Source organism: Haplochromis burtoni, unplaced genomic scaffold (assembly GCF_018398535.1).
Source record: "Haplochromis burtoni strain Fernald_Lab_line unplaced genomic scaffold, NCSU_Asbu1 Contig_9, whole genome shotgun sequence".
Classification (NCBI taxonomy): domain Eukaryota; kingdom Metazoa; phylum Chordata; class Actinopteri; order Cichliformes; family Cichlidae; genus Haplochromis; species Haplochromis burtoni.
Window position 1 is genome coordinate 4146333 of NW_024582370.1, and position 24947 is coordinate 4171279.

The following is a 24947-nucleotide window of genomic DNA, read 5'->3' on the forward strand; positions in this document are numbered from 1 at the left end:
CCATCTAACGTAAATAAATGTCATTCACAACTGAAAATATCTGCTGTTCAGTATCTGAGCAGCAGATGGCGCACTTGCACATGAGTGCCACACTGACCGTCTCAAGGTCACTGCAGCAGGCTCTCACCATCACGCTCTGATCTGTCATGGGTGCTGCATTCCCTCCACTGCGCAGCTGCATGAACCCACGTCGTGAAATGACGAGGAGTCACAGCACAGACGTGTGGGGGAAACCCGGTACTCACTCATTCATGCCGTGATTCATTACTGCAGTCTTGATATTGATAACTAGTGCAGCCAATCTTTTAAATGTATACTGTGGATATCCAAGTTTACACCTTCTAACTCAGTGCCAGGACTAATAAAATCTTCAAAAAATTCTATATAGTTAAGTAAGAAGACTTTCAGCCCTGATGGTGAATTACCATTTCTATTCTGAGGTGCCTGCTGCAGTCTCTGTAACCCGCACGATGGCTCACTGTGGGCTGGGTCTTGTGTAAAATGCATGCGCCCAAAATTTGCCATTCATTTATGAAATCCTTGTGGGGGGAAAAGTCGTTGCCAGGAAATGTGACCGTAAGTGACGTGTCCAGCAGCGAAACACCCCACCGGAGATCCCTGCCTGCTTTTCTGCACGTACTCATCTCTGCGTCATCTTTCCGCATTGCAACCGACTCTTTCATCCTCGCAAAAAAAAATAAAAAATCAAATAAAAAATAAATTTCCCAATAGACATCTCTATTAGAAACGCACACTTTATCGTTGACTGTCTACATGCTGATTTTATTAAGGTGATGCTGAGGTTTTAAAACAAATCCGCATCCTCTTCATTTTCAAGGTCTGCCTCCTGACGGTGGTGAACGTGCGTCGCCTCTCGCAACCGTCTGCACTCGTGAGTGAGCTCCAGCCAATGGCGTTGCGCCGTTTCTCAGTTTCTTCCTGATTCCATTCGCTTATCATCCAACCCGAAGCGTCACGAGCGCCTTCTCTGCCTGCCCGCACCAGAGAGAGACAGCTTCGTCCTTGCACACAGTTAGGCCGGAAAGGTAACTCATTTCAATCTCTTTTGGCTTTTTATTCATACTTTTAAGTCATTATGATGATGTTCGTGATTTAAAAGGCCTATTCTAATGACAGCGTTTATTAATATAAAGTTTTTTAGTTTTCATATCATAGTCTAAAGAGTGCTCTTCATCCTTGATATCCTCGAAGTCTTGTCCTTGTGTTAGCTTACACTTCGGGCGCTTATTTCTCATTTATACGCCCACTCATTAAACCCCATTGATGGGTCGGTGGCTCACAGGCTGGAGCAGTTTGTAGCCCACTGTCTATTTTTAAACCACTGCCGTCAGCTGGCGAGATGTCTGTCCATTTAGAGCTGCAGTGTGTGGGGGAACAGGGCGTCATGTTGCAAGCCCTGCTTCCTGCAGCCTGTGTTTGCTGTTTGTTATTAAAGAATCACTTTTAGGGCTGTTTTTGCCTGATAACCTCAAACGTGCGCCACTTCAAGCATTCTACGCTGGCTGAGGCTGTGGGTAAGCTACCAGTTGCTTGCAGCAGACTGGAGGTGTGTCCACCGAGTAAAGGAAAATTACCGTGTGTAGCAGGATTACACGACCTTTAATGTCTCATTTTTCCCCTTCAAGTCAATTTGAGTCATTTCTGTAGCCTCGTAGTATTTTTATGAATCACTCACTCGGTAGGTTATAAGATTACTGATACAGCTTTAAAAGTTTTTTTCAGGTTTCAGACTAGTGTATATGTAGGAGGCTTGCAACACACATCAAGTTTCAATCCTTAAATTATTCATTTGTCTCCAGGTGCCATTATACTCTCAGCTTACATGTTCGCTCCCGGAGTTTGCAATGACCGTGCACCAAAAAATAGCAAGATTAATAAATATTAGCTATTCACGTGGCATCCACTGCTTATTATATTGCAGAATTTTTGGTAGCTACAAATATGATGATTAGTTATTTGCTCCAACAAGGCTAAAATGTATGAAGTCATATCAAATATACTTTCTATATGACTAGCTGTCAAGAACCCAAAGGGTATTTAGCCTGCATGAGGATGGATGATAATTGATGGATTATCCAGTTGATAGCATTTTGTGTAACTCGAGAAATATTAACCTTTGAAGAAAAAAAAAAACTAACATGCTGGTAAAACACAGGAAATCTTACCAGCAACATGCCTATTTAAAATGGCATAAATCTTTAATTTGGTTAGTCAAAAGGTCCCCAGAAGTTATATAAATGATTTTATGTACCTAAAGATTTTTTGTAGGCGCATGCAATTGTGCTTCATCACTGTCACCTCTGGTAAATTTCCACACAGATCTCTGGGGACAGAGGATTTTCCATTGTTTCTGCACTCTGACACAGCTTTCCAGGCTGAACTCGGGAGTTCATTCAGGCACTCAGTATGTGCAGATGTGCAAGGCAATAATTGGAATTGGGGCACGTTGGATAAAACCAATGTAAATCAATAGTGCTGCAGGCATCATGGGCAAACAGTCTCTCTTAAAACCTTCTCTGACCTCTGCTCCTGAAATTTCACGAGATAATGAAAGGCTCCATGAGATTAGACCACATCTCGTGCCTGTAATATCATTGCAGTGAAAACAAAAGAAACAAAAAGAAGTCAAATAGGTTTTCTGCTAGGTCACTCTCTTATTGTCACGTACAGGGATTTTTTTTTTTTTGCAAACATTTTGCAATGCTGTTTTATAGTCTGATGTAATAAGTAAACTAAAGGAACCTATACAGATTTTCCTCTACTGCAGTAGCCACGCCTGTCTGCTATTACCTCTGCCCTCGCAGCCAGTACACATCAGTTTAGGTGGTCTGCACAGCCATATACTTAATTAGAGAACCATCGAGAAGATTTATTGCTGTTTTCTCTGAAATCCATCTTCAGATTATTTACTTGTTATTGTGAGTGTGTCGCCGTGTATCCCAAGTTTATTGCCACCTCTCTACTCAACGCTTTAATTCGTAAGTAGAAGCTCTAAAGGGGCCCGTCTGCTTGGCCTGTGAAGGAGTCCTACACTAATCCCTCTTACATTTGTTTCTTCTGCAGATCCAGAATCATGTCTATCCTGAAGATCCACGCTCGTGAGATTTTTGACTCCCGTGGCAACCCCACTGTGGAAGTTGATCTTTACACTAAGAAAGGTACTGTATGGATAAACTACATGCTTTCTTGGACTCGTTTTATATGAATTAAAGGCTTAAGAAGAGAAAGGTCTTTTATACCTTGCAGCTTGTAAAACCTGATCTTCTAGTCAGTGGTGGCACGGCTCACAACCTAAAGTGCATCTACAGTTAAATGCAAGACATTGTGAAGCCTTTGGCTGTGAACCACATGCAAACAGCTGCACTTGTCATGTCTATATTATAGTATGAGTACTGACTCATAGGCTATGCTGGAAAAAGTAAGCAAAACGTTTTCCTAACAACTGTTCCAAGTAAGGTAAGGAGACTGAGTGGGGCTTGTAGTGGTGCCCCCACCTTATGAATAAAGGTGTACAAAGTCTGTAAAAATCTCTACAACCTGCTAAAAACGTTACCACATCTGACGATTGCAAAAGCATACCTGCATGTTTCACAACCCTTCTGGCATAATGTTCTGTTGGCACATAAGACAGCAGTTGAACTTTTGGGCAAAAATATCACGTTAGGAGTTAAAGAACGATGAACACCCAACACAAAATCCTTATTCCAGCTTTAAAGCATGGTGGAGAGGGCCTCACAGTCTAGGCCGGCTTTGTAGCCTCTTGATAGACCACATTTTATGAGTAATCCTTTCAGGAAGTCTGGTGACGTAAAAGGGGGACTCATAAACCCACTTTCAAATGCATGTGTTTAACAGGTAAATTGAAATCGTGTATAACCTGCACATGAAATTATTGTCTGCTAACGTGTGTATTTAGGCAGTCAGACCAGCAACTTGGTAACCTACACTGTTGCCGTCTTCAGAGTGGCCCTCGCTGGATCAGATCAGATGATGGATGTGTGAAAATAGCTCCTGTAATGTCACACTGCCTCTGCAGCGCTCTGTTACTGTAATGGTTCCTGTTTGGAAGCAGTTGTAGCTCATACAGTAGGTGCTTCTGGCAAACCAGCGAGTTGAGTTGAATCTTCATTTTATGTAAAGTACAGGTGTCAGGGAAATTAAATCTACAGTTCACGTCCGTCTCCTTATTGTATACCAGTTAAGATAATGAAGCTGTTGACCATAAAGCATCCAAACGCTGCACTGTTCCACACGTATGCTGGAGGTTGAGATCAATTTTATTTTAACTAACTAAAGGGCCTGGCAAGGGTTTGAAGTTTTTTTTGGCAAGCTATTCTGTTATAAGAGCTCAAATAAAGGAACAGCTCAACCCAGTGAAATGTCCTGAGAATTTTAACGAAGCAACCTGAATGGTCATTGACACGGAAATGTGTGAAGCCGGCTACGCTGCCTTGAATGCACTGGTTTGAATAGATTGTCTGCCCTCTTCTGCTGCCCTTCCGTCTCGTCATTAGTTTTGGATGGTTGCTACGTGCTCCAGTTTACTGTAAATAGCACCCTTATTCTTCTTGGGCCCTTTTAAGTCCACCAGACTTGTTTTGACATCATTAACTGCACAGACCAAAGCGAGCGTGCTGCACCCAGAGTATGTCGGTCATAGTAACCGAGATGTGTTTTTGCACTGTTATGTAACCAGCTTCACAGTCATATTAGATAACCCACTATGCTTGTTGCCCATCATGCCATCTGTGTGATGGGCTGTTGGCACAAAAAAAAAAGGAATTCACTTTTACTGTAGGTACTTGAAGATTTGCTGATTCATTGCTTTTCTCTACGGCTCTCCTTTTTATTGTGTTCAGCCAGAAAGCTGTTAATAATGTGACCTGGATATTTGGCAGCATTCCCCAAAAGCATCCAGGTGATGTCTTGATGCAGATGATTCGTTAAGCTTGAACTCACTGCCTTGACAGTGGCTGTGTCCTCTTGTGCTAAGCCCTAAATCCCCTCAGACTCACACCATCATTGCCGCTTCACTGAGCAAGCTGAATAGATTTTTTTTGCTCTGCTCCAATTTCCAATCACTTGGGTGAATCTGAAATGGCTATCCTCTTATATATGGGTGTGGCTTGCTATCATCCCACAGATGCACTGCACATGCTCAGTTGGCCATCTGGCTTTACCTGTTACATCACAGATTTTGCAGCACAGCCGTTACAACTTCCTCCCAACATGGTTTATTTCATTTTGGAGCAGGAGACGCCTTTAGCTGATACTCACTGCTGTCCCTTGTGTACCAAGTAGCCCCTCCTCTGCACTTGTTGTCCTAACAAACATGTTCCTCTTTGTGAAGACAGCATGTAGAAAGCACAAACCCAAAGTCAGGAAGTATGGTATAATGGTAATCTCTTACATGGTGAAATCAGATTTCAACATATGTCAAAGTCCAGGCAATCTTTTGTTGAATATCTGTGACGTGAAATAGCACTTTGAAGTAACAAATGTGAAATGTCCTCTGTGTCTCCAAGGTCTCTTCAGGGCTGCAGTTCCCAGCGGTGCCTCCACAGGCATCTATGAGGCTCTGGAGCTCCGTGACAATGATAAAACACGCTACATGGGCAAAGGTAAGACATCTCTATTTATTTTACAATCTTTTGTGCCATTTCCACTTTACATTCTGCTCTCTCGCTCCTCATCTTTTACTACTTCATTTCTGATTCCTACATCTCTCTCCCTCCTGTTAGGAGTCAAAAGAGCAGTTAAATATATAAATGATTTTTTGGCCCCTGCATTATGTAACCAGGTAAATAAAGTGTGGAGTAACGGAGTGACTCTTTACATATTGCCGTGCACAGCAGCATGAAAAATGAGTTTGGCTTTTGGAAACTAACCTCGTCGGGCACAAGCAGATGATCACAGATCTAAGAATAAAGGGGAAAAAACAATAAAAGAGCAAAATAATCACTGGGTAAATTACATTTTACCACTAATTGCTCACACACTGTCTCATACAATTGGATGCTCTGTGGTCATCTGTCTCGCCTACTCTGCATGGTCTTCTTCTGTCTGAGTCAGTCATGGTCTGCTTGTTCCTTGCAGGTGTCTCAAAAGCAGTTGACCATATCAATAAAACTATTGCACCTGCACTGGTTAGCAAGGTAGGACCATTTATTGTTTGACTAATATAACTGTGTTCTAGTGTCAAATGAATTGTGTTAAGAAGTTAGAAATGCAGCAGTAAATGAAAACACAAAAGTGTGTTATTGGTAGCAGTAACTGGGAAATGCATAACTGTATGCACTGAACAGTTTGTTGTGACTGAATTCTACATTAACCTCATGATATAAGCATCTATAAACCCGTCTATACTAGCAGAACTACAGTAAAATAACTGACATGGTTTGATTACTCTAACATCTTTGTAGTGTGATCTAATGAACTATTGATTTAGAAATAAACCAGTTTAAGTTCAGCCTCTTTCCCCACCCAGTCCAACTAAACCTGTCATGTTGTGTTTAATCCAGGATGTGAACGTTGTGGAGCAGGAGAAGATCGACAAGCTGATGCTGGACATGGATGGCACTGAAAACAAGTGTAAGATACCAGTGTACTTTACAATATTTTGTGAGGACACATGTATAAATAAAAATATTTAAAGATATTTTTGGTAAATATTGGGCAGTGCATAGGACCATTTAAACAGTATTTCTGCTCCAGTGATGGTTATTTGTTTGTAACCTCCTGAAAGTTTTCAGTATGGAATTGCACATATAGTGTTTGGAGATTTTAATTAAACAGTGTCTAAACCTCAAAAATCCAAAAATGCTCTCCACAAACAATGGAGAACATCACAAGCTATGTCTTGACAGTATATATTATATTGTGAATTATTTGTGTTTACTATCCTGCAGCTAAGTTTGGTGCTAATGCCATCCTGGGCGTCTCCCTGGCTGTGTGCAAGGCTGGTGCTGCAGAGAAGGGCGTTCCCCTCTACCGCCACATTGCTGACCTGGCTGGCAATCCTGAAGTCATTCTCCCAGTTCCTGTGAGCGTCATAGCACAATTATCCAAGGCTTTTTACACTTTATTGATCAATAGGCCTCATAGACCATTAATATCTAATTCAAAGGGTCATTGTATTCATCCATAATTGCATTAGGCTAAAAGCTGGTCCTCTCTGCTTCCTTTCAGGCTTTCAATGTCATCAATGGTGGCTCCCATGCAGGCAACAAGCTGGCTATGCAGGAGTTCATGATCCTGCCCGTTGGTGCTAGCAGCTTCAAGGAGGCCATGCGTATTGGTGCTGAGGTCTACCACAACCTGAAGAATGTCATCAAGGAGAAGTACGGAAAGGATGCCACCAATGTAGGAGATGAGGGTGGCTTCGCCCCCAACATCCTTGAGAACAAAGAAGGTTAGAGAAGTAATCAGCTATAACAGCCATTTCACACAGAGTAAATGGTTATCTTTGCAAACATTTAGAGTCAGAAGTTATTACTGTACACCTTGAATAGTCCTAAAGGGTGTGTCTTGAAAGCATTGAATTCTTAGAGCTTCCAGGAAAGTATCTCCACTTATGTCACTGCTGAAGTTGACATACGGTTTCTAAATTAAGGTCTCAACTCAGTACTGCTAGCATGAGCCTCCAGTGTCAGGTCAATGTGCTGATATGGCAGCTGTCCTAGTTGTGCAGAGCTTTCAGTGGTGACTCATTTTTCAGAATGATAACTTTGATTTAATTGTCGACAAATGCAGTCACCCTTTTATTGTATGTTGTTTTATCAGCTCTGGAGCTGCTGAAACATGCCATCGCTAAGGCCGGCTACTCCGATAAGATTGTCATTGGCATGGATGTAGCTGCTTCTGAGTTCTACAAGGGCGGCAAGTATGATCTGGACTTCAAGTCTCCCGATGACCCTAACCGCTACATCTCCTCCGACAAGCTGGCTGACCTATACAGGAGCTTCGTCAAAGATTACCCCGGTGAGTTTTAAGTAGATACTTTTTTGTCGTTGTTTGTTTTGTTTTGTTTTATTCAGTGAGTACTGCTCCATGACATTTGAATCCTCATCAGATCATAATGCCCTGTTGCAACTCTATCCATAGTTGTTGCACATGAATGATGTATAGATATGCTCTGCATGTCTATGCAGAGAATCATACATGCCATGCATCTGCAAAATGCATTGTACACTGTCGTCAAAAGTGGAGCAGTTACAAACTTGTTTCTGCTGCCACCAAGTGGCCAACAAAGAGAATAACCAATTTAAGGTTTTAGGTTTCTGTATTTAAAAAAAAAAACCCGTCAGATTAGCCTTTTATTGACTGAATCATTAATTCCTATCCTAACAGTGGTGTCCATTGAGGACCCTTTTGACCAGGATGACTGGGAGGCATGGACCAAATTCACAGCCAGTACCAGCATCCAGGTTGTGGGTGACGATCTCACCGTTACCAACCCCAAACGCATCTCCAAGGCTGTGTCTGACAAAGCCTGCAACTGCCTGCTGCTTAAAGTCAACCAGATCGGCTCCGTCACAGAGTCTCTGCAGGCGTGAGTGTCCACAGCACTGCAACACAATCCCACTCATTTACATAAAAGTATTAGCTGGCTTATTGGGTCTTCTCTTTTAGCTGCAAGATGGCCCAGAGCAATGGCTGGGGTGTGATGGTCAGCCACCGCTCTGGAGAGACAGAGGACACCTTCATCGCTGACCTTGTGGTTGGTCTCTGCACTGGACAGGTAAAACTATATCTTGTTGTTTCAAAGCTGACTTTACACTTAGTCAGGTAGTTGCTTGCATGTTACAGACTTGCTCTTATGTGTCTTTATTCCTTCCCAGATCAAGACGGGTGCACCTTGCCGATCTGAGCGTTTGGCCAAGTACAACCAGCTCCTCAGGTGAGTCCCTTCTAAAAACATGCACATTACTGTTGTTGTTTTACAATTACATGGAACTCCACTTTAACCAACCATGATCACTGTCTTTTAGGATTGAAGAGGAGCTTGGCGACAAGGCCCGTTTTGCTGGCCAGAACTTCAGACACCCCATCTGAGCTGGTCTTCCTCCTTGGGCCTCTGTGTGTTCATTGCTCATATATAATCCTCACACATACAGTATACGCCACGCTAGGTTGTCTACCCTGTTAAAGAGAAGATAGAGAGAAACACCACTGACATCTAAGGTCTAAATCTGTGGCGCAGGGAGGGGACAGCACGTCCCAGTGAAGTCACAGTTCAGCTCATCTTCAATCTCTGCTTTAGTTCCTGAATAGTGTTGGTCCTTGTGTTTTTGTCTGTGTAACTGTGTGAGAGATTTTTGTTCAGCTTTTCGTGAGTTGTAGTGAATTAGGTCCTCTACTGAGTAAATGAGCTACTGTAACATTAGTGAGGCTCTGCTCTAAGCATTGGTAAGACTGTTGTATGTGCAATGTGTCGCATCTGACGAGGTCTTGTGTTGATGTACAAGTCTGCAGAAACGTGTAATAAATAATATAGTTTGAAAAGTTATTCTGAAGTTTTAATTTTGTTTCACTTAAATGCTTTATTATGGAATTATTAACACACACTAAATGCACAATGGCAAGAAAACTCCCTGAAACAGTTGTGAAATTGTTGCCACTTTTTGCTTACTGGATCTCATAATGATGGTCACTGTAACAGTTCATTAATAATTCATAACTTTCCTTCAAAGAAAGTCAGAGCATCTACAGTAAACGGCTTCTGCTCCATAACTGCTCCTACCTATGTGGCGTAATCTGAAAGCCACCAAGAAGGCGAAATATGAGCCCAGAGCTGTGGGGCGCCATTTGTTGGCCCCTGGGTAAAAGAATCCAGAAGCTCGAAGCAGCCTCTTTCTCTACTGAGCCTTGCCAAGATAAATGAGACTCTTTTCACCAGGGGTATGGTACCGCAGGGGATTGCCAGCTGGGTTTGTGCCACACCAATTTACTTTGTGTGAGCCCTTTCTGAACCTGCTTCCATTGTTTAGGTGTCACCAAGGAGATGTATTACAAATCACTGATACAAAGACGCTACCTGTCACACATTGCAGACTCTGTCAGCTGAACCACTTGGCAAGAATTGCGTAAGTTTAATCATTCTCACACTTAACCTTAAATAAATGTTTTTCACACAAAGTTAATCCTCTAAGAAAGTAAATGTGGGAGACTGTAAAGCGATATTACAGCGTGAATTATACCCAATGTTTTCCTTTAGACCTGCTCCCTCTAGTGTTCAGATGAAACGGTGCACCTTTCTGACTATACTTTTTTAAAATAGGAGCTGGTGTGGGTAAAGAGGGAAAGCAAGGTTCTGAGGGACACCTAAATGTTGTCACTTCATCATAAATAAATTCTGAAAGTTGGTTTTGTTGGACTTCCTCAAAACTTCTGGGCATGTTTCGGATATGTTTATATAACATACATATTATGACTGCTGAATAGATCCCAAAAGGTAGAGTCTTGGCACTCAATTAAATTCAAACGTGAGCACATGAAAAGTTGAAAAATTAAACAGTGTTAAGCCAATTAAACAAAATGGCTCCGTGTTAATTCCAATTTCAAAATAAATCAACTCAGTAATTTTCATTCAAACGACAATAACCCCTAATAAATTAAAGTTTTGTAGCATCACGTTTATTTAGGAAAGAAAAAACTGTTTTATATTCTAAAAGCAAAACTCGTATTTGTTCTGAGAAAAAATAAACAAACTTGTGGCTTCAGATGTAGCTGAACGTAACAGTAAAACTAATGAGCATTAAATGCACAGGACGGATAACTGTTAACTCTACCCGACATGAATTAAACGAAACTAAATGAATAATTCCAGTTCTCCAAATACATAATGTGCAGGTGTGGAGTGGACAGCAGCCCAGTCGAGGCAATTATATGGGATTAAACTGTGTTAATTTTGTGATCATCTCACTTGAAGAGTTATATGTCTCTCTTTTTTTTTTTTTACCTTTAATGTACTATAGAATTAGTGTTGCATATGATCACATCTTCTATTCTAGTCTATTCTAGTCTAGTCTAGTCCAATCTAAAACATAATGACAAAAAATATAGATATCCTAGTGCAGCTTTTCTATAAATGCATATAGTTAATCTGCTATTATTCTAAAGTCCTTACTGTATGTCAGGGGTCTCAAACTCAAATACACAGTGGGCCAAAATTCAAAATGGAACAAAGTCGCAGGCTAACATTAATATTTATTGAAAAAAAAAATCTTCCTCCAGATATAAGAATGAATCTTTATATGGACTCAAACAAGTTTAGCTGAAAAACTGAATATGGAACAAGCAAAGCTTAATACTAAACAATATATATATTAGCTGTATAATACCAGTAGGCCAGCTCTGATAGTAATTTGGTATGGCTTCGCGGGCCAAATGTAATTAGGCTGCGGGCCTGATTTGGCCCGCGGGCCAGAGTTTGACACCTATGCTGTATGTTATAGGGTCTAACGAGATAGTCTATTCTGTTGTATTCCATAGTTCTTACCCTAAATTCAATTATTACAAGATGTGTTCTACTCTACTCTCCTCTGTATCATAGCCTCTACTGCTTATTAAAGTGTCAGCAGCAGTATAATATTCTATTCTATTCTATGCTAAAAAATTATTATAATAAAAACTTCTTATAGTGCAGCTATTCAATAACTACAAATATTTACTCTGCTATTATTCCACAGCTCTTTCTGTATATTTAAGTGTTGAAAGACGTATTCTATTCTATTTTGTCCTCTTGGATTGTAATCCACAGTTTCACTGTTAATATTCTACTGTACTCTACTCTAATAATAATAAAACAATTCTAGTAAAAATTTCTCCTATTCTATAAATGTATATAGTTACTCTGTTATGATTAAAGTGTCTAAAGAGCTATTCTATTCTATTCTATAATTGTAATAAGAACGTCTTCTACTGATTCTATTCTACAAATATCTCTAGTTACTTTTTTTTTATTTCTTTCACAATTTCCTTTGTAACAACAAAATAGTAACCTTTCTATTCTATTCTATTCTATTCTATTCTTAAGCAGTTTTATAGTTTTTTCCATATTGCTGCTATTGAATTTTGTTATTATTCTACATTTTTCCTTCATGAATAAAAACAGAATCTAATGTAACCATTCTATAAAAGTATATAGCTACTTTGTATACATTCTTATTGTTTCACAATTTCACTGGCAATAACGAAACATAAAAGTAGAGTATTTTCCAGTATCCAGACCATTCTGTACTATTCTATTCTATTGCGAAACCTTACTATTGTTGCTTAAGTGAGATGTTTAAAAACACTATAACAGTGACAGACAAACATTGTATTCTATTTTCTATTCTATTCTATTTTATTTTGTGTATGTACACTAGGTTTATATCTATACAATACACAAAAAAGTCATTATTATATATATTATATTTTATTCTTATGCAGCATAGTATCAAGCTGTTTATCAGTTCAAGCAAAAAGTATGTGCAAATAAATGGTCTGTCAGCATTTTGTACTGATATAGTAACTGCCAAAGTCTTCAATTTCTGTTTTTATTTACAATATGCTTTATAATGTAACACTTAAATTATTTAACCGTAAATTAATTTGTCCCCATTTGAATTCTATCCTAATTTTCTGAGCTAAAGGATGAAGATGGACCAAGTGTTGCTACAGAATAGACATCCAGAGGACTCCCAGTGTCGCTGGATGTTTCCAGTTTTGGCCAGTGGGTGACGATATTTTACCGGTTGAACTTTGAGAACCCCCCAACTGTTCTCACCCCAAGATGAAGAAGGATGCTGTCATGCTGAGTGCCTCTCACATACACTAGTCTGAGCATCCCGGCAACGATTACTCTCTTTATTCTGAAGTCCATCATTTATGACAGCGTTATACCAAACGTGGTTCTCTCGGTTATAGCTATATAACAAACGATATACAGGTGGCACTGCAGCTGTTGTACTACTCTCTGTAGTGGCGACACTTGGCTAACTAACGTTGGCTAATTGCCCCTGCTGCTGTTGCTGCTGCTGCTGCTATTGTTTGTTGTTGCAGTCTCTCATCAAACAAATCACAGATGTTGTAGATCAAGCTCTTTAAGGTAAGTGCTGTGAGCTGCAATCAGCAGTCTTTTTGCATTTGATGTTCATCAGCAAACGAGGGAGAAATGACACAAATTAACGGAAGAGTATGTAAACGTTGGACTGTTAACGTACATCATCGCTTGGTAGCTATTTGGCTAATTTGCTTATTAGCATTAGCTAGCTAGTTAGCTGATAGACTTGGTTGCCCCTTGCTGTTGGTGTTGCTGGTTACTATGAACTAACATTAGCGGCTAGCGCCAGTGACTAGCACTGATTGGGAATGCCAGCTAGGAGCAGAGTAATGTCTGGATACAAACAGCTCGTTGGCACCGGTTATTACAGAGCTCGTCCAGTACACACAACACGACTTTAATTTATTAAACACTTTGTGGTATGACAGCACAGATAACATCGCAGTACCCCATAGCTTGCTTTTCCCTGTTTTGAAATACCCAGTGTGCTATGTCTTTTCCAGGGAATAGTCTTAGCCATTCAGCTATTGTCACTAGCCCTTGGAAACGTTAGCCAGCGAAGCTAACTAGCTGTCTTTTGTGTGTTTTGACTTGTGCTCAATTGTTGTTATCTAGATCGCAGTTCGTGGTTATTTAGGAGTGTGGTCTGGCCTGGTTTTAAACACCGGATGAGAGCACATTCGTGCTGCTGTGAGAAAATGAAAGATGTAATCTACACTGAAGATATTTGTCAACAAATACAACAGCCAGAAGTGGGTTTAAGACTTCACTTTCTCCTGAGAAAGTTGAAAGCGTTTAAGAGACTACATCAGGTGAAGGTTTCTTGGTGTTTGGAGAGGTCATACTTTTTTTTTTTTTTATCAGGGGGCATTTTGTTTTTTGCAGCGTTAAACCAAAGTTTGCAATTGCAAGTTTGAAAATAGTAAACAAACGAGTAGTGTTTGGCCACAAATATGTTGCACAATTCCTCCTTGAAAGGCAAGAGTTTCCAAATATTATGCAGTCCATGCACATTTTACTACCTCTAACTTTAAAAGAGAAGAACCAGCAGGAAAGTGTGTTTTTATTTTTATTGAGTGCTTGTGACTCATACTTGACTCTTTTACCTCACTGACTACACAGCCCTGAACAATTGAGGGCTTCACAATGCACGAAGAGAGCGCACTATAGTAAATGATCAAAGGAGTGTGAAAATTTCGTTTGCTCTGTAAATGCTACGCTATTTTCAGTCCACTGAAAGAGTCTAAATGAATTTAAGGACAAAACCTGCGTTTCCTCACTTGTCAGAGTGGCACAGTGTTAGGCTGGGCATAGGGAAATCATCAATAAATGATCTGATATCCTGATAGCGATGCACTGTAAAACACACCCAGCACCACGTTAAGTTTAATGGTTTTACAAAGCTTGGTCTGGATAGGTTTTGTTACTTTGCTGCCACCACATCTATCCAGTCATTGCAGCTTGTTCAAGTCTCCTGATAGTGACGTGACACTGAACATAGAGGTCAGACAAACTTTGTGTGTTTGTTATAATCAGAGAATTTAGCAATAAAGCAATCTTAGATACAGCTATGTTGCCAGAAATGATTTGTGTCTATAGAGCATTACTTAAAGACTGAAGATTATTGTTGGTCATGTCTTTAGGAAAAAAGGGGGAAAAAACTGGGATTTTGCTAATCCTTACATCTTGCATATTCCCATCTGATGTTTTGTTGGCTTTTCCTGCTGCCAGTAGCTTAGTGGTTTGTGATTTTCTTTAACTACCACTTAGCCTGTAAAGTTGCTAGGCTAGGGTACAGAGGTCTGCCATTAGAGGCTATATGTTGATTACTACTTCAGCGCCGCTTTGGCTGAAAAGCACCTTAATGTTTGGTTTATGGTTTTTCTAAAACAATATGTTTTAGGTCCGGCCAAGAGAACAATTCAGAGTAGCAGAAGGCAGAAGATTTGTGCTGTTCCTTTTTTGATTCTTTCTGTCATGTTACTCGCAGAGCTGCTAAGTGGTCAGGGTGTTTTATAGTGTTTCAATTTGAGTGGGATCTCAGGAGCAGCAGTGGGTAAAATTACTTGGAGTCACCTATCCAATGACACACCCCGTCCATCGAATGTTAATCTAGCTGTGTGGCTGTAGTAGCAGCAGCAGCAGTGCCAGCAGAGTAATGATAAGAGAAGTGTAATAACCCTGCTATTTTCCTTTAATGACTAATACGCGTTTGAGTAATGGCAGCTTCCTGCAAATAATGTGTGGCAAAGGCCAGGCAATGCTGAGGAAAAGCCCGTTTCACTGTGCTCTGACGCCTCTTTTGTTGGATGATCTTTCAATACACATGCGCTGCAATTCAGTGTTTACATGCCGTGCTCAAACGGCATCTCGCTGTTGTCCTCTACTTTGTCGTATCTTCGTGAATCCCCATAAAGAAGGATTCTCCAAGTCTTGTCTCACAGCCACTTTATTGTCAGTGCTGGAGGTTTGTTTCTGCCGTGCTTGACGCCATTTGAAGCTGTCGTCCATATGTGGCTATCGTGTATTTCACATTCAGAAAGGTTGGGGCTGTGTTTCAAAGAGGGGTGATTAGGCTGATTTATTGTTTTGTTCGAGGCCGTTCTGCTCAAGGGTTTCATATACAGTATTTGATTATGCTGGCGAGAGAGGTTGGTAAGCAGCGAAATGTCTTCTTTTAAAGAGCCGGCACAGGAAATGATGTGTAATCAAGCATCTACATGACATTTGTAATCAAGCGAGTGCATTGCCTTGTATTTATATTCTAATGACTGTGCACACTTGAAGCAGCATTAAGAGGATGCAGTGGACAAAGAAGGCAAGTGGATAAACTGATTTAGCTTTTTACTTTTACAGTGCTTGATATCAGTTTCTTTGCAAGATATCTGGTTGTTACATAGAAAATTAATGCTCTGAACAAAGGAGCAATGTTCGCTCAAAGACCGCTTGATGGGCCATTCAAGTGCTGTATATTCATTAAAAATAACAATCTGTCAGCACTTACTGACAGCACGCGCAACAAGCCAAGCTCTCTTTATTGTTCTCCGAAGATGTTTTTCAGTTCCCGTGCCAAGAGCTGGGTAATTGGCTGTAGCAAAGCCTTGCATGTGTTGTTTTAAGATATTGGACTGACACGCACAGGGCACACTGGCAGAAATGAGGCAAGCACACTCCCCTTTCCTCCTCCTCCTCTTGTTCTTCTTCCTCCTCCTGGCTTCTGCCAGCAAGTCAGAGGAGGCAAGATGCAGGATGTTGTTTTGTGTTCCCTGACAGCTTCCCTTCACCTCTCATAAGAGGAGATCCAAGCACGCCGCATCATATCTCATCTTTGTTTGATTCAGGCCTCTGCAGCTCCACAATTGTGCCAAGGAGATGGTATCAGCAAGCGCTGCTCGTGTTAACAATCGTGAGCTGTCTTGCTACATACTGCTGGTGGTATTTGATGTGATCAAATCTGCTTTCTGCACAAGCTCAGCCGTGGCGAAGTTGGTCTCACTTCATCTTTACAAACGCTGTGTGTTTCTTATTGGGCTGGGTTTGCGTTGACTCACATCTTAATTAATCAGATATATTTTGTCTGGTGTTATTGCTAAGCATCTCAAGATATGAAAGAAACTTTTCTACATATTTCATCGAGCAACTGTCAGTGCACTTTGTGCTTAATGTGCACAAGTGGTTGGACAGTGGAATTTGTAGAAATCGACTGGAAAAGGAGGCTTTAGCTAACATTTGTGAGCCTTGTGAAGCGACAGCAAATATCTGGGAGTATATGGGAGTTTTACGCATTTGCTGGTTTCCTGTGTGCGCGCCTTACTAATTACCATTTAAAACGCAACATGTAGGGACAGGCCTAGTTTTTCACTTTATTGGCATGACCTATTAATAGCACTTCATGCAAAAAAAGAAGTGTGAATTAAAAAGGAAAGTTAAAAAAAATAATAGTCAGCCATTTGCCATCACAGTAAAGGAGGAAAATGAAATGGTGTAGGATCAGCTGGCTGGCCCCTGAGGAGAAGGAGGGGGGGGGGGGGTGATGATGATGATGATGAGGAGGAGGAGTACTTTGCTGCTGTGTGTGTCAGTGCTGATTAGGTAAGAGATTGCCTCATGTAATGACACGGCATGGCGCTAGTGGTGCAGAAACACAAACAATGCATACCAGTGTTTTTTACTGCGCACACCCCCTGCAGCCGCCTGCCTGAAGATGTTTATATAGACATATACACTCTAACCAGAATATTTCAACATCTTAGACAGAACCCCCCCCCCCACTCCCCGCTCCCTTTCCAGCGACACACACATTTATTGCATCCGGGAGCCGATAGCCCTCTTTTCTTTTGTAGCACAGATGAAAGATGGGGGTGATTAAAGCAAAGGGGGCACAATGGAGCCTGTGCGGTTTCTCGATCAGTATATGCTGTTAGTATTGACAGCATATATTTAGGCCTACATAACCTGCCAGTTTTATCTGTTTCTATCAGTTTAAACCTAAAGCAAAACGGAGCATGTCATAATTTCCTCCTGCTTGTGACGGTTAAGGTTTCTGTAGATGTGTTGGATCTATTATTATATACACAAGTGTGTACGGGGTTTTGATTCATTAGCTTGGTTATTAATAAATCTGCTTCAGACTTAGATTCAGCATGATGTATCTTTTGATAAAATGATATGAAAGCATAAAGCAAAAAAATAAAACCAGACAAAAAACTGATTATGGTAAATGGCCACTACATGATACTTATCAGAGAGCCACTTTGATTAGCTAGTCTAAATGATGCAGTTGGTTTAATTGATTGTTTTATAGAGAGATGTGTCAATAACAGCTGTCTGCTGTCCAGACAAACATGCTTTTGTCATTAATTAAAAGTGGCCGTAATGGCTCGTTATGCTGTGTTTTTCTGCACAACACTGGGTATGCAGGACATTGATTTTCAACAGTGTGGATGAGACAAATTGCACATAGATCTTCTTATAATGTGCTGGCTGCGCCGCTCTGCCTCTGTGACTAACACAGATATCGCACTGATGTTGCGGCTACGGCTGCACACGAGGCACAGTTTGCAGGGCTGGAAAGCCTGTGAGTGATGTTTTAATGGAGACGGTCACGCAAGTCAGCGGTGATCTCAGGGTTCACACTGCCATAAGGAAACGACCCGGGTGACATTGTGGCTCTCCGCTCTCCTGTACACAAGATGCCTCGGGTAAACTGTGTCCTTGCTTGCCCTTGCAGGTTAGGAACACCTATTGAGCCTGCCGAGCCTTCAGTTTAGACACTGGGACTTTGAGCTGGATCGACTGGGTTTAAAGATGGACATCTTGTCTCTGTACCCCAGTTCCAGCAGCCGGCACAGAGAAAATGAGTTCTGAGGATTGGGTTTAGATTTGCCACTGTAGCACTTCCACTCTGATACACTCTAGCTACCATCAGGGGAAGGTTGTCAGAGAGAGCGGGAGCGAGAGGGAGAGAGAAAACAGCGAAGCACAGCAGTGCTATCTAATAGATCAATTTGTAATAAATCTGTTGCCTCAAGCTGTTGTTGTTCGCTTCAACTCAGTAAAAGGTGTCTGCGTTTCTCAGGCAAGAAAATGCTTGTCAGGCTGGGCATACAGAGCTATCAGTGAATAAGATGCGCCTAAAGCACAGTAAATCATTTTCTCTGTGCTCAGTTTACATAGGTCGAACACACGGCTCTTATCAGCGCATTCCATTGGCCAAAAAAGGAGGGTTATGACCAATCAATAGGGCTGAGCGCTGAAATCAGGAAGTAACGCTCCCCTCACATTAAATTTCCCCCCATTATCCAATATGAACCATTAATCATGATGAAGGAGCTATCGATTAGGCTATGAGCCAAGGTTGGTCAATTTATTTGCCAAAAGTCATTGAGTCGGGGCAAGGATGTGTCGACGAAGTGCCGATTTACAAAAACCAAGCGACAGAATTAAAACGACCCCATTATTATGACAACAGTTTGATCTTTAGGGTAACAAAAGAGCAGGCCTCTATAAAAACCACATGGGACCTCTCCGGCTCCTCCTCCACTAGCAGCCATATGGACCGTACTAATTGTGTTTTACGCCAACCATTTTCACCGATCCATCGGGGACTTGTGGAAGTGCTGTAGCTATAATGTCACCAGCAGTGGGCTGGCTCATGAAAGAAACATTAGCAAGCAAGATGAGAAGACAGGAAGGCAATGCACTGCAAGTGTACACAATTATTGATTTTATTCAAATGGAATCTGTGCTTTTCTGTTCAGAATCCGATGTCTTTTTAATAATGATTTCTATTATAGCTTTCCCTAGATGGAGCTTTTGTTTGAGAGAGGCATTCAGTTTAGTCTCACACTTGCACCTTGTCAGAAGGTGAAATCTAATATCTAGGCATGTTGCCAGTGTGTAAAGATATAGCTTTAAAAAGGAGACTTGTAATCCCTTGTATTATCCAGTTTACACCATAAATATGTTTTATCCAGTGATGTGATAGATTTGGTTTTTTTTTGCACAGGGGTGGGGGGTGGGGGGTTGTGCTGAGCACTAACAGATCATCTTTCACTCATTTTTGTTTTATGGCTACACAAATGCTTAGGTTGAAGTATTTCCTTTGCCCTTCAGGCCAGGGAGTGGTTATAAAGCGTTTAGAGTGCCAAGTGTGACTGAGGCAAATCTGTGTGTTTTAACGTGTCTGTGGCATGCAATCATGAAAAGGGCACATCTATGGAAATTAGATCCCGTGAAAGAGGGGAGGAGCTTTGGAGCGGTGAAGGTGGGGAGGAGGGAGGGGGGAAAAAACCACACTCTCGTTTCATTGTGTCCCCTCTAACAGTTTTCTTGTAATTATTGAAATTGATGTTTGCTGTGGAGCTGTAAATCTGCAAGATCTCCTGTTAATAAAGCGGCAGAGGCAGCCGAGCCGTTAGGCTGGGAAATAAAAGGTAATCAAGCCTCCAACATCCTGTCCCTCGCCCCAAAATGAAGCAGCAGAAATCCTAATTAACTGAGAGGATGAGGAGCTCTTACTACACTGCTTGGCTAGTCGATGCCAGAGCTCTGTGCTATACTGTAATGAAGATGCACTGCTAGTTTCCCCCAACCTCTCTTCTTTTTTTCCCCTCACTCTCTCCCTGCCTTCCAGCTCTCTCTATCTTGCCTGTGGTATTTTTCCCTCTCCTCAGCTCCTTTCCTTCTCTACCTCCTCCTCCCTGCCTTGTCTGTGAAGTTGTGGATGTGACCATTGCTCGGAGTGAGAGGCGCTTTTTGTAGCCTGGAGGTTTCTGGAAGTCCTGCACAGGAACTCGGTGAGCTAGATGACGGCCTCTGTGATGGTTATTGCTGCTTATGTAAAGTGCCGTGAGAGCGAGGGAGAGGCGGCATTGATCTCGTCCCACTGATTTCATAGATCCTCTTTAAGATGACAATACAGTTGTCTTTCTGTGTCATCTTCAAGTGCTCCTGTTTTTCAAATCAGCGATGTAGCAAATGACTCCTGTCATCAGCCGCACATGCTCAAACGGCGTCGTGTCAGCTTTGGGGAGCTGAAAGTCAGGTCAAAGCTTGCTTTGCACATGTGATTTACTGTATTCAGTAATGTTGTTTTTTTTGGAAGTTTTTAAAAAAAAAAAAATGTTTTTTTTGCTCTGTAACTCTGGTATAAAGCAGCAGCAAGACATGCTCCTCGAGGTGAATGTCATGTTATTAACATCTTTGTTTTTGTGGAAGAGTGAGTGATCATCGATTGTCTGAAACCCGAGCTTTCCTCAGCCCTCCTGCCAGCTACTCTTCACTATTTACCTGTGAACTTGTCCTTTTGTCTCTTGCTTTGTCTGTTGATGGCCTCAGAGCTCTTTCTTTGTCCCTACCCCCTACCCCCACCCTCCCTTGTTGTACCAAAGCAGCCCAAAAGCCTCCAGGGATGAACAGACAAATAGAAGACAGCTACAGGTGAGGCTCCGTCCCTACATTCTCCCCATCTGTCTTTCTCCCCTGTGAGCACTCTGCCAGACAAGTTTTCAGGCACTCAAAAGCAGCAAATCGACTCACTGTAGGATTCACTGTCACTTAGTCGAGCTGGGGCACAGCAGCTCACTGGGAGGCCGGTTTCTCTTCCTTTCTCCATTTCGCCACTTCCTCAAATGAGGAAAACGATATTTGGCGTGGTTCTTTGCATAGCCGAGCTCGATTCCAGCTCCTCGCAATCCTGCTTTGTTTCTTCGTTTATGCATTAGTGTGGCGCTGCAGATGACAGCTTGATTAAGTGCTTGTCACATCTCAAATAATTCCAACTGGATGGGTCCAGTCAGCTGCGCTCCATCTCGATTTGCTCCGGTTAATTTTAAACAGCGCGACTGACGGGCGAGATGGTCGCACGCCGTCGCACGGATCCCTAGTCAAAGTGGTGGACGGTTTTGTTTCCCGTGCACATGTTTCATGATTGCGATTGAGCACGGGGAGAGCGCCGTCAAAGAGTTTCAGTCTCTGCCTTTTTATTCTTGGCACAAAGCAAACGATCTGCTCGGCACAAAGCCAGCAAAAACTCCGGTAGAGAAAGCTGGCATCTGGCTTCACATCGTGCGTGTGCACTCTGATGCATCCACGAGAGCATCGACATGCGCCCTTGGTGTAATGAAAGCCAAAAATTCTCATAACAGTAGGAGTTTAAATTTCTCTCCTAAGTGCAGCGGCTTGCTCACAGGGAAGAGATTCACCAGCACCTCTGACAGCCCTCAGAGACCCTTTCCTGGAGAACCAGCAGTCTTCCCTTTCTTCTCCCTGTTTCCCTCTGTATTTAGCACTCAGCCTTTTCCTCTAATCAACAACAGGCTTGTGAAAATCTCTACATAAAACACACAGTGCTACTTTTTTTCCCTTTCTCTCTTTTCTTCTGCCTGATTCTTCCCCAGAGTTCTTTTTTTGTCTTGCCTGTGTAGCTGCTGCTATAAAGAGGATGACAACAGGCAGAGGAAACTAAAAGGACGAATTGTCTTTACCTCCCCCCCTTTTTTTGCTTTTCACTTTATCACTCTGCCTCGCTAATGCAGCTGCTTACATTACACGGGGCTCGTTCACTTTATATTTGCTGTCGCAGGGAGATAAAGACGATGAAAGTGAGAAATATACGTGGCAATCTTTGGGAATTTAGCTTAGGAATGTGGATACATGTAAGAAAAGAGATCATACTGGCTGTTTTTTTCTCTCTCCTTTTTTCAAACGTGTATTTTCGTTTTTTCTTTTTTTTTTTCATGGGTAAATGGAGCTCATGGGGCACGGGAATCGACAGGCGCGTTTTAATTGTTTGTGACATGTGAAATGAGAAACAATAACGTGCGACTACTACAGGGCCCATGAGATTACAGTCTGGTCGGCTGCTTAAAGGAGTGTCAGAGAGATGCATTACCACATCTCTGTTTCCCTTTCTGCCCTCTGAGCCATAAACCACTCACAAGCATTTAGCCAGCAGTGATTTCTCCTCCGCTCACCTCCTCACCCTGTTTTGTGATCCTGTGGAGAGCATACCGTTAGAAAACCTCCCAGGCTTCCTAAACGAATCCTCTGTGTGTCTCTGCTTGCAGCCTTGGTACTCTGCAAATATCTGCAGCACCACCTGATTTGACTTGGTAATGGGGCATTGATGAGTCTGGGGGGAAATCGGGGGGGAGAAAGAAGAAGGGAAAAAAAAAAGGCACAAAATCGTACGGCCCCAAACCCACTACAGTGAGGCGGCACCAAACACGGCGTCAGTTTCTCAATAGCAATTGACAGAAATGGAAAAAAGAGAGGGTGAGGTAAAAATGGAGGACTATAGAGATATAGCTGTCATCTGTTGATGCCTGCAGCTGCCTGCTATTGCTACAGGGGGAGAAAAAAAGCCAAGAGGTGGAGATGAGCTTCAACACCCAGGCTTCAACTCGATTTGTTTTTTTGTTTCTGCTGTTGTTGGTTTTTTTTGCCTCCACTGTCCTGAAAAAGCAGGTTTTCTAAGCAGAGCAGCAGATTATTTACATCCTTTAGCAGAGCTCATTTCTCACAGAATACTGAGTTGTGTGTGGAGGACATAAAATGCAGCCAAGCCAGGCAGAGCACAGGAGATAAAAGCAAGATCGCTTAAGCACTCTCTGTTACCTCTAAAGCACATTTCTATCGCTGTTGATGTAGCCACTAGTCTAATAATTCATCTTCCCTAGTCTTTTTTTTTTTTAAATCACGGCTAGCCTTGTGCACACACACACACACATACACGCACACGCGCCCACACACAGTAACCGCTCTCAAACACAAATTCCCCTCTCTGCTGAGGGTAGACCCCTTCTAATATAAAACAAGCAATTCAAAGACGAAATGCTCGTCATCCTGCCGTCTCACCACGGCCAACAGATGAGTAGTGCTGCTAACAAAAAGCAGGGACTGACTGCGCCCAGCTCCCTCGCAGGGGCATCTTGTCTATGTTATCACTCCAGCTAGTGCTGCAATTAATATTAATGTGCTTTAAAGCACGCTCCAGCAGCCCCGCTTCCCTCGCTCCTCTCTCGTTTGCTCTGTGTCTGTGTGTGTGCGCATGTGTGTTTGTTACTCAGGAGGAAAAGAGCAATAAAGCCAGCATGGGATAAGAATCTAGGCAGGATATGACAGTCCTCATGTCAGCTGTCGTAGAGCTGGAGGGATATGTGGATAAAGACAAGAGATGAAGCTGAATCCCAACCAGCCAAACAGGCAGGTAGTACGGCTTGTAGGTAGAGGCTTCGAGTGTTCACAGCGGCTGGGCTGGGGGCTGTGCACAGCCTGTTTATTTAGTCATGTTGTAATAATGCTTGACCTTTTCTTTCAAGTCCGCAGGCTGACCTTTAGCACCTTACTCCTCTGCAAATCACACACACACACACACACACACACACACACACACACACACACGCACACACGCACACGCACGCAGAGGGAGAGTGAGACAAGCACCTCCTTTGCAGGGAGCTTCATGGTCTGCCAGCTCTAGGAGTGGATTGTTCCAAATTAGTATGCATTAGGTGGTTAGTGCAAAGCATTTAATTATGCGAGATGGCACTAAACTGTCTATGTTATGATTAGCCCAACACGTTACAACTTTAATCTCTTCATCCCCCCCCCTCTTTCTGCGGGTGAAGAGGAGATACATTGGGGGATATGTGAGGTGGTGGCTTATTAGGGATAAGTTTATGATTTTTCAAGTCTGTCTTAAAGCAATGCTGATTTGCCTGTATTCTCATGAGTGTAGGTGTTGATCTTGGTAACAATTCCCGCTCTCCACTTTGGACCTTATGCTTTTCCCTGTAATGCAGTTACACTGTAAGAAATTGGGGGTAAATTGCATAGCCCTCTTTCAGTGCACATTAAATTCCTCTGTGGCACATAATAAGCCTCAACAGTCCCGCTATGCTAAATCTAGCTGGTATCTTTTTAGAGTTAATATCTATTTAGCACAAATTTCCTCCATTTTTGTTTCTTAAGTTAGCTCCCTGTGGAGCTCCTGTGGGAGGACACTTTAAAGTAGTTCTGTTCTCATCACTAACTTGGAAGTCAATGTATCCAGCAGATGTGATAGCATGAGTAGTTTTTTCCATATTTGTGGTTTGGGACAGAAACAATTAGCTAATAATGTGTCTAATTGTGTTTGGAGTATGGCTGTGTGGCGACATTACTAGCTGCCCGTGACGCGGCTAATACGGTGGGTGTACTGGCGCTTTAAGACCTTTCCATTTGTTTGCCTTAATTTCTTATTTTTATGACGTAGTATTTTTATGTGCTTTTATAGGGGCTCTATAGTGTAGTGGTAATTAGGGCTGCCACGATTTGTCGACTAGTCACGATTACGTCGACTATCAAAATCGTCGACGACTGATTTAATAGTCGA

At 42.1% G+C, this 24947-nt stretch overlaps 2 protein-coding genes across 6 annotated transcripts in view; both read left to right on the forward strand.

The window, feature by feature from the left end:
- The first annotated feature begins 708 nt into the window (after positions 1–708).
- Positions 709–9529, forward strand: eno1a (enolase 1a, (alpha)). Of its 2 annotated transcripts, none has more exons than XM_005914924.2 (12): positions 709–1046; positions 3085–3179; positions 5547–5642; positions 6118–6176; positions 6543–6612; positions 6930–7063; positions 7210–7432; positions 7804–8001; positions 8371–8572; positions 8653–8761; positions 8862–8920; positions 9012–9529. In XM_005914924.2, exons 2-12 carry the CDS (start codon positions 3095–3097, stop codon positions 9073–9075), a joined length of 1299 nt encoding a protein of 432 aa, XP_005914986.1. In that variant the 5' UTR covers positions 709–1046; positions 3085–3094; the 3' UTR covers positions 9076–9529. The 2 variants fall into 2 exon arrangements, with proteins under 2 accessions (XP_005914986.1, XP_005914988.1); XM_005914926.2 differs by lacking the exon at positions 6118–6176 and adding an exon at positions 5763–5821 and having other exon boundaries at positions 916–1046.
- Positions 9530–12715: 3186 nt separating this feature from the next.
- Positions 12716–24947, forward strand: part of rerea (arginine-glutamic acid dipeptide (RE) repeats a) — a 138729-nt gene continuing 126497 nt past the window's right edge. For 2 of the 4 annotated variants that reach the window (XM_042228422.1, XM_005914927.3), the window contains exon 1: positions 12716–13114. The gene's annotated coding sequence lies outside the window, so the exon portion shown is untranslated. Of the gene's footprint in view, positions 13115–20961; positions 21011–24947 lie in introns of all 4 variants that reach the window. The other 2 variants (XM_005914929.3, XM_042228427.1) reach the window with 2 other exon arrangements.

Bases quoted from the DNA above. Each gene is read 5' to 3' on its own strand.
- eno1a (XM_005914924.2), top strand. From the start codon at position 3,095: ATGTCTATCCTGAAGATCCACGCTCGTGAGATTTTTGACTCCCGTGGC. The intron at 3,180-5,546 runs GTACTGTATGGA...TGTGTCTCCAAG, and splicing joins TGATCTTTACACTAAGAAAG to GTCTCTTCAGGGCTGCAGTT. The intron at 8,002-8,370 runs GTGAGTTTTAAG...CTATCCTAACAG, and splicing joins CTTCGTCAAAGATTACCCCG to TGGTGTCCATTGAGGACCCT.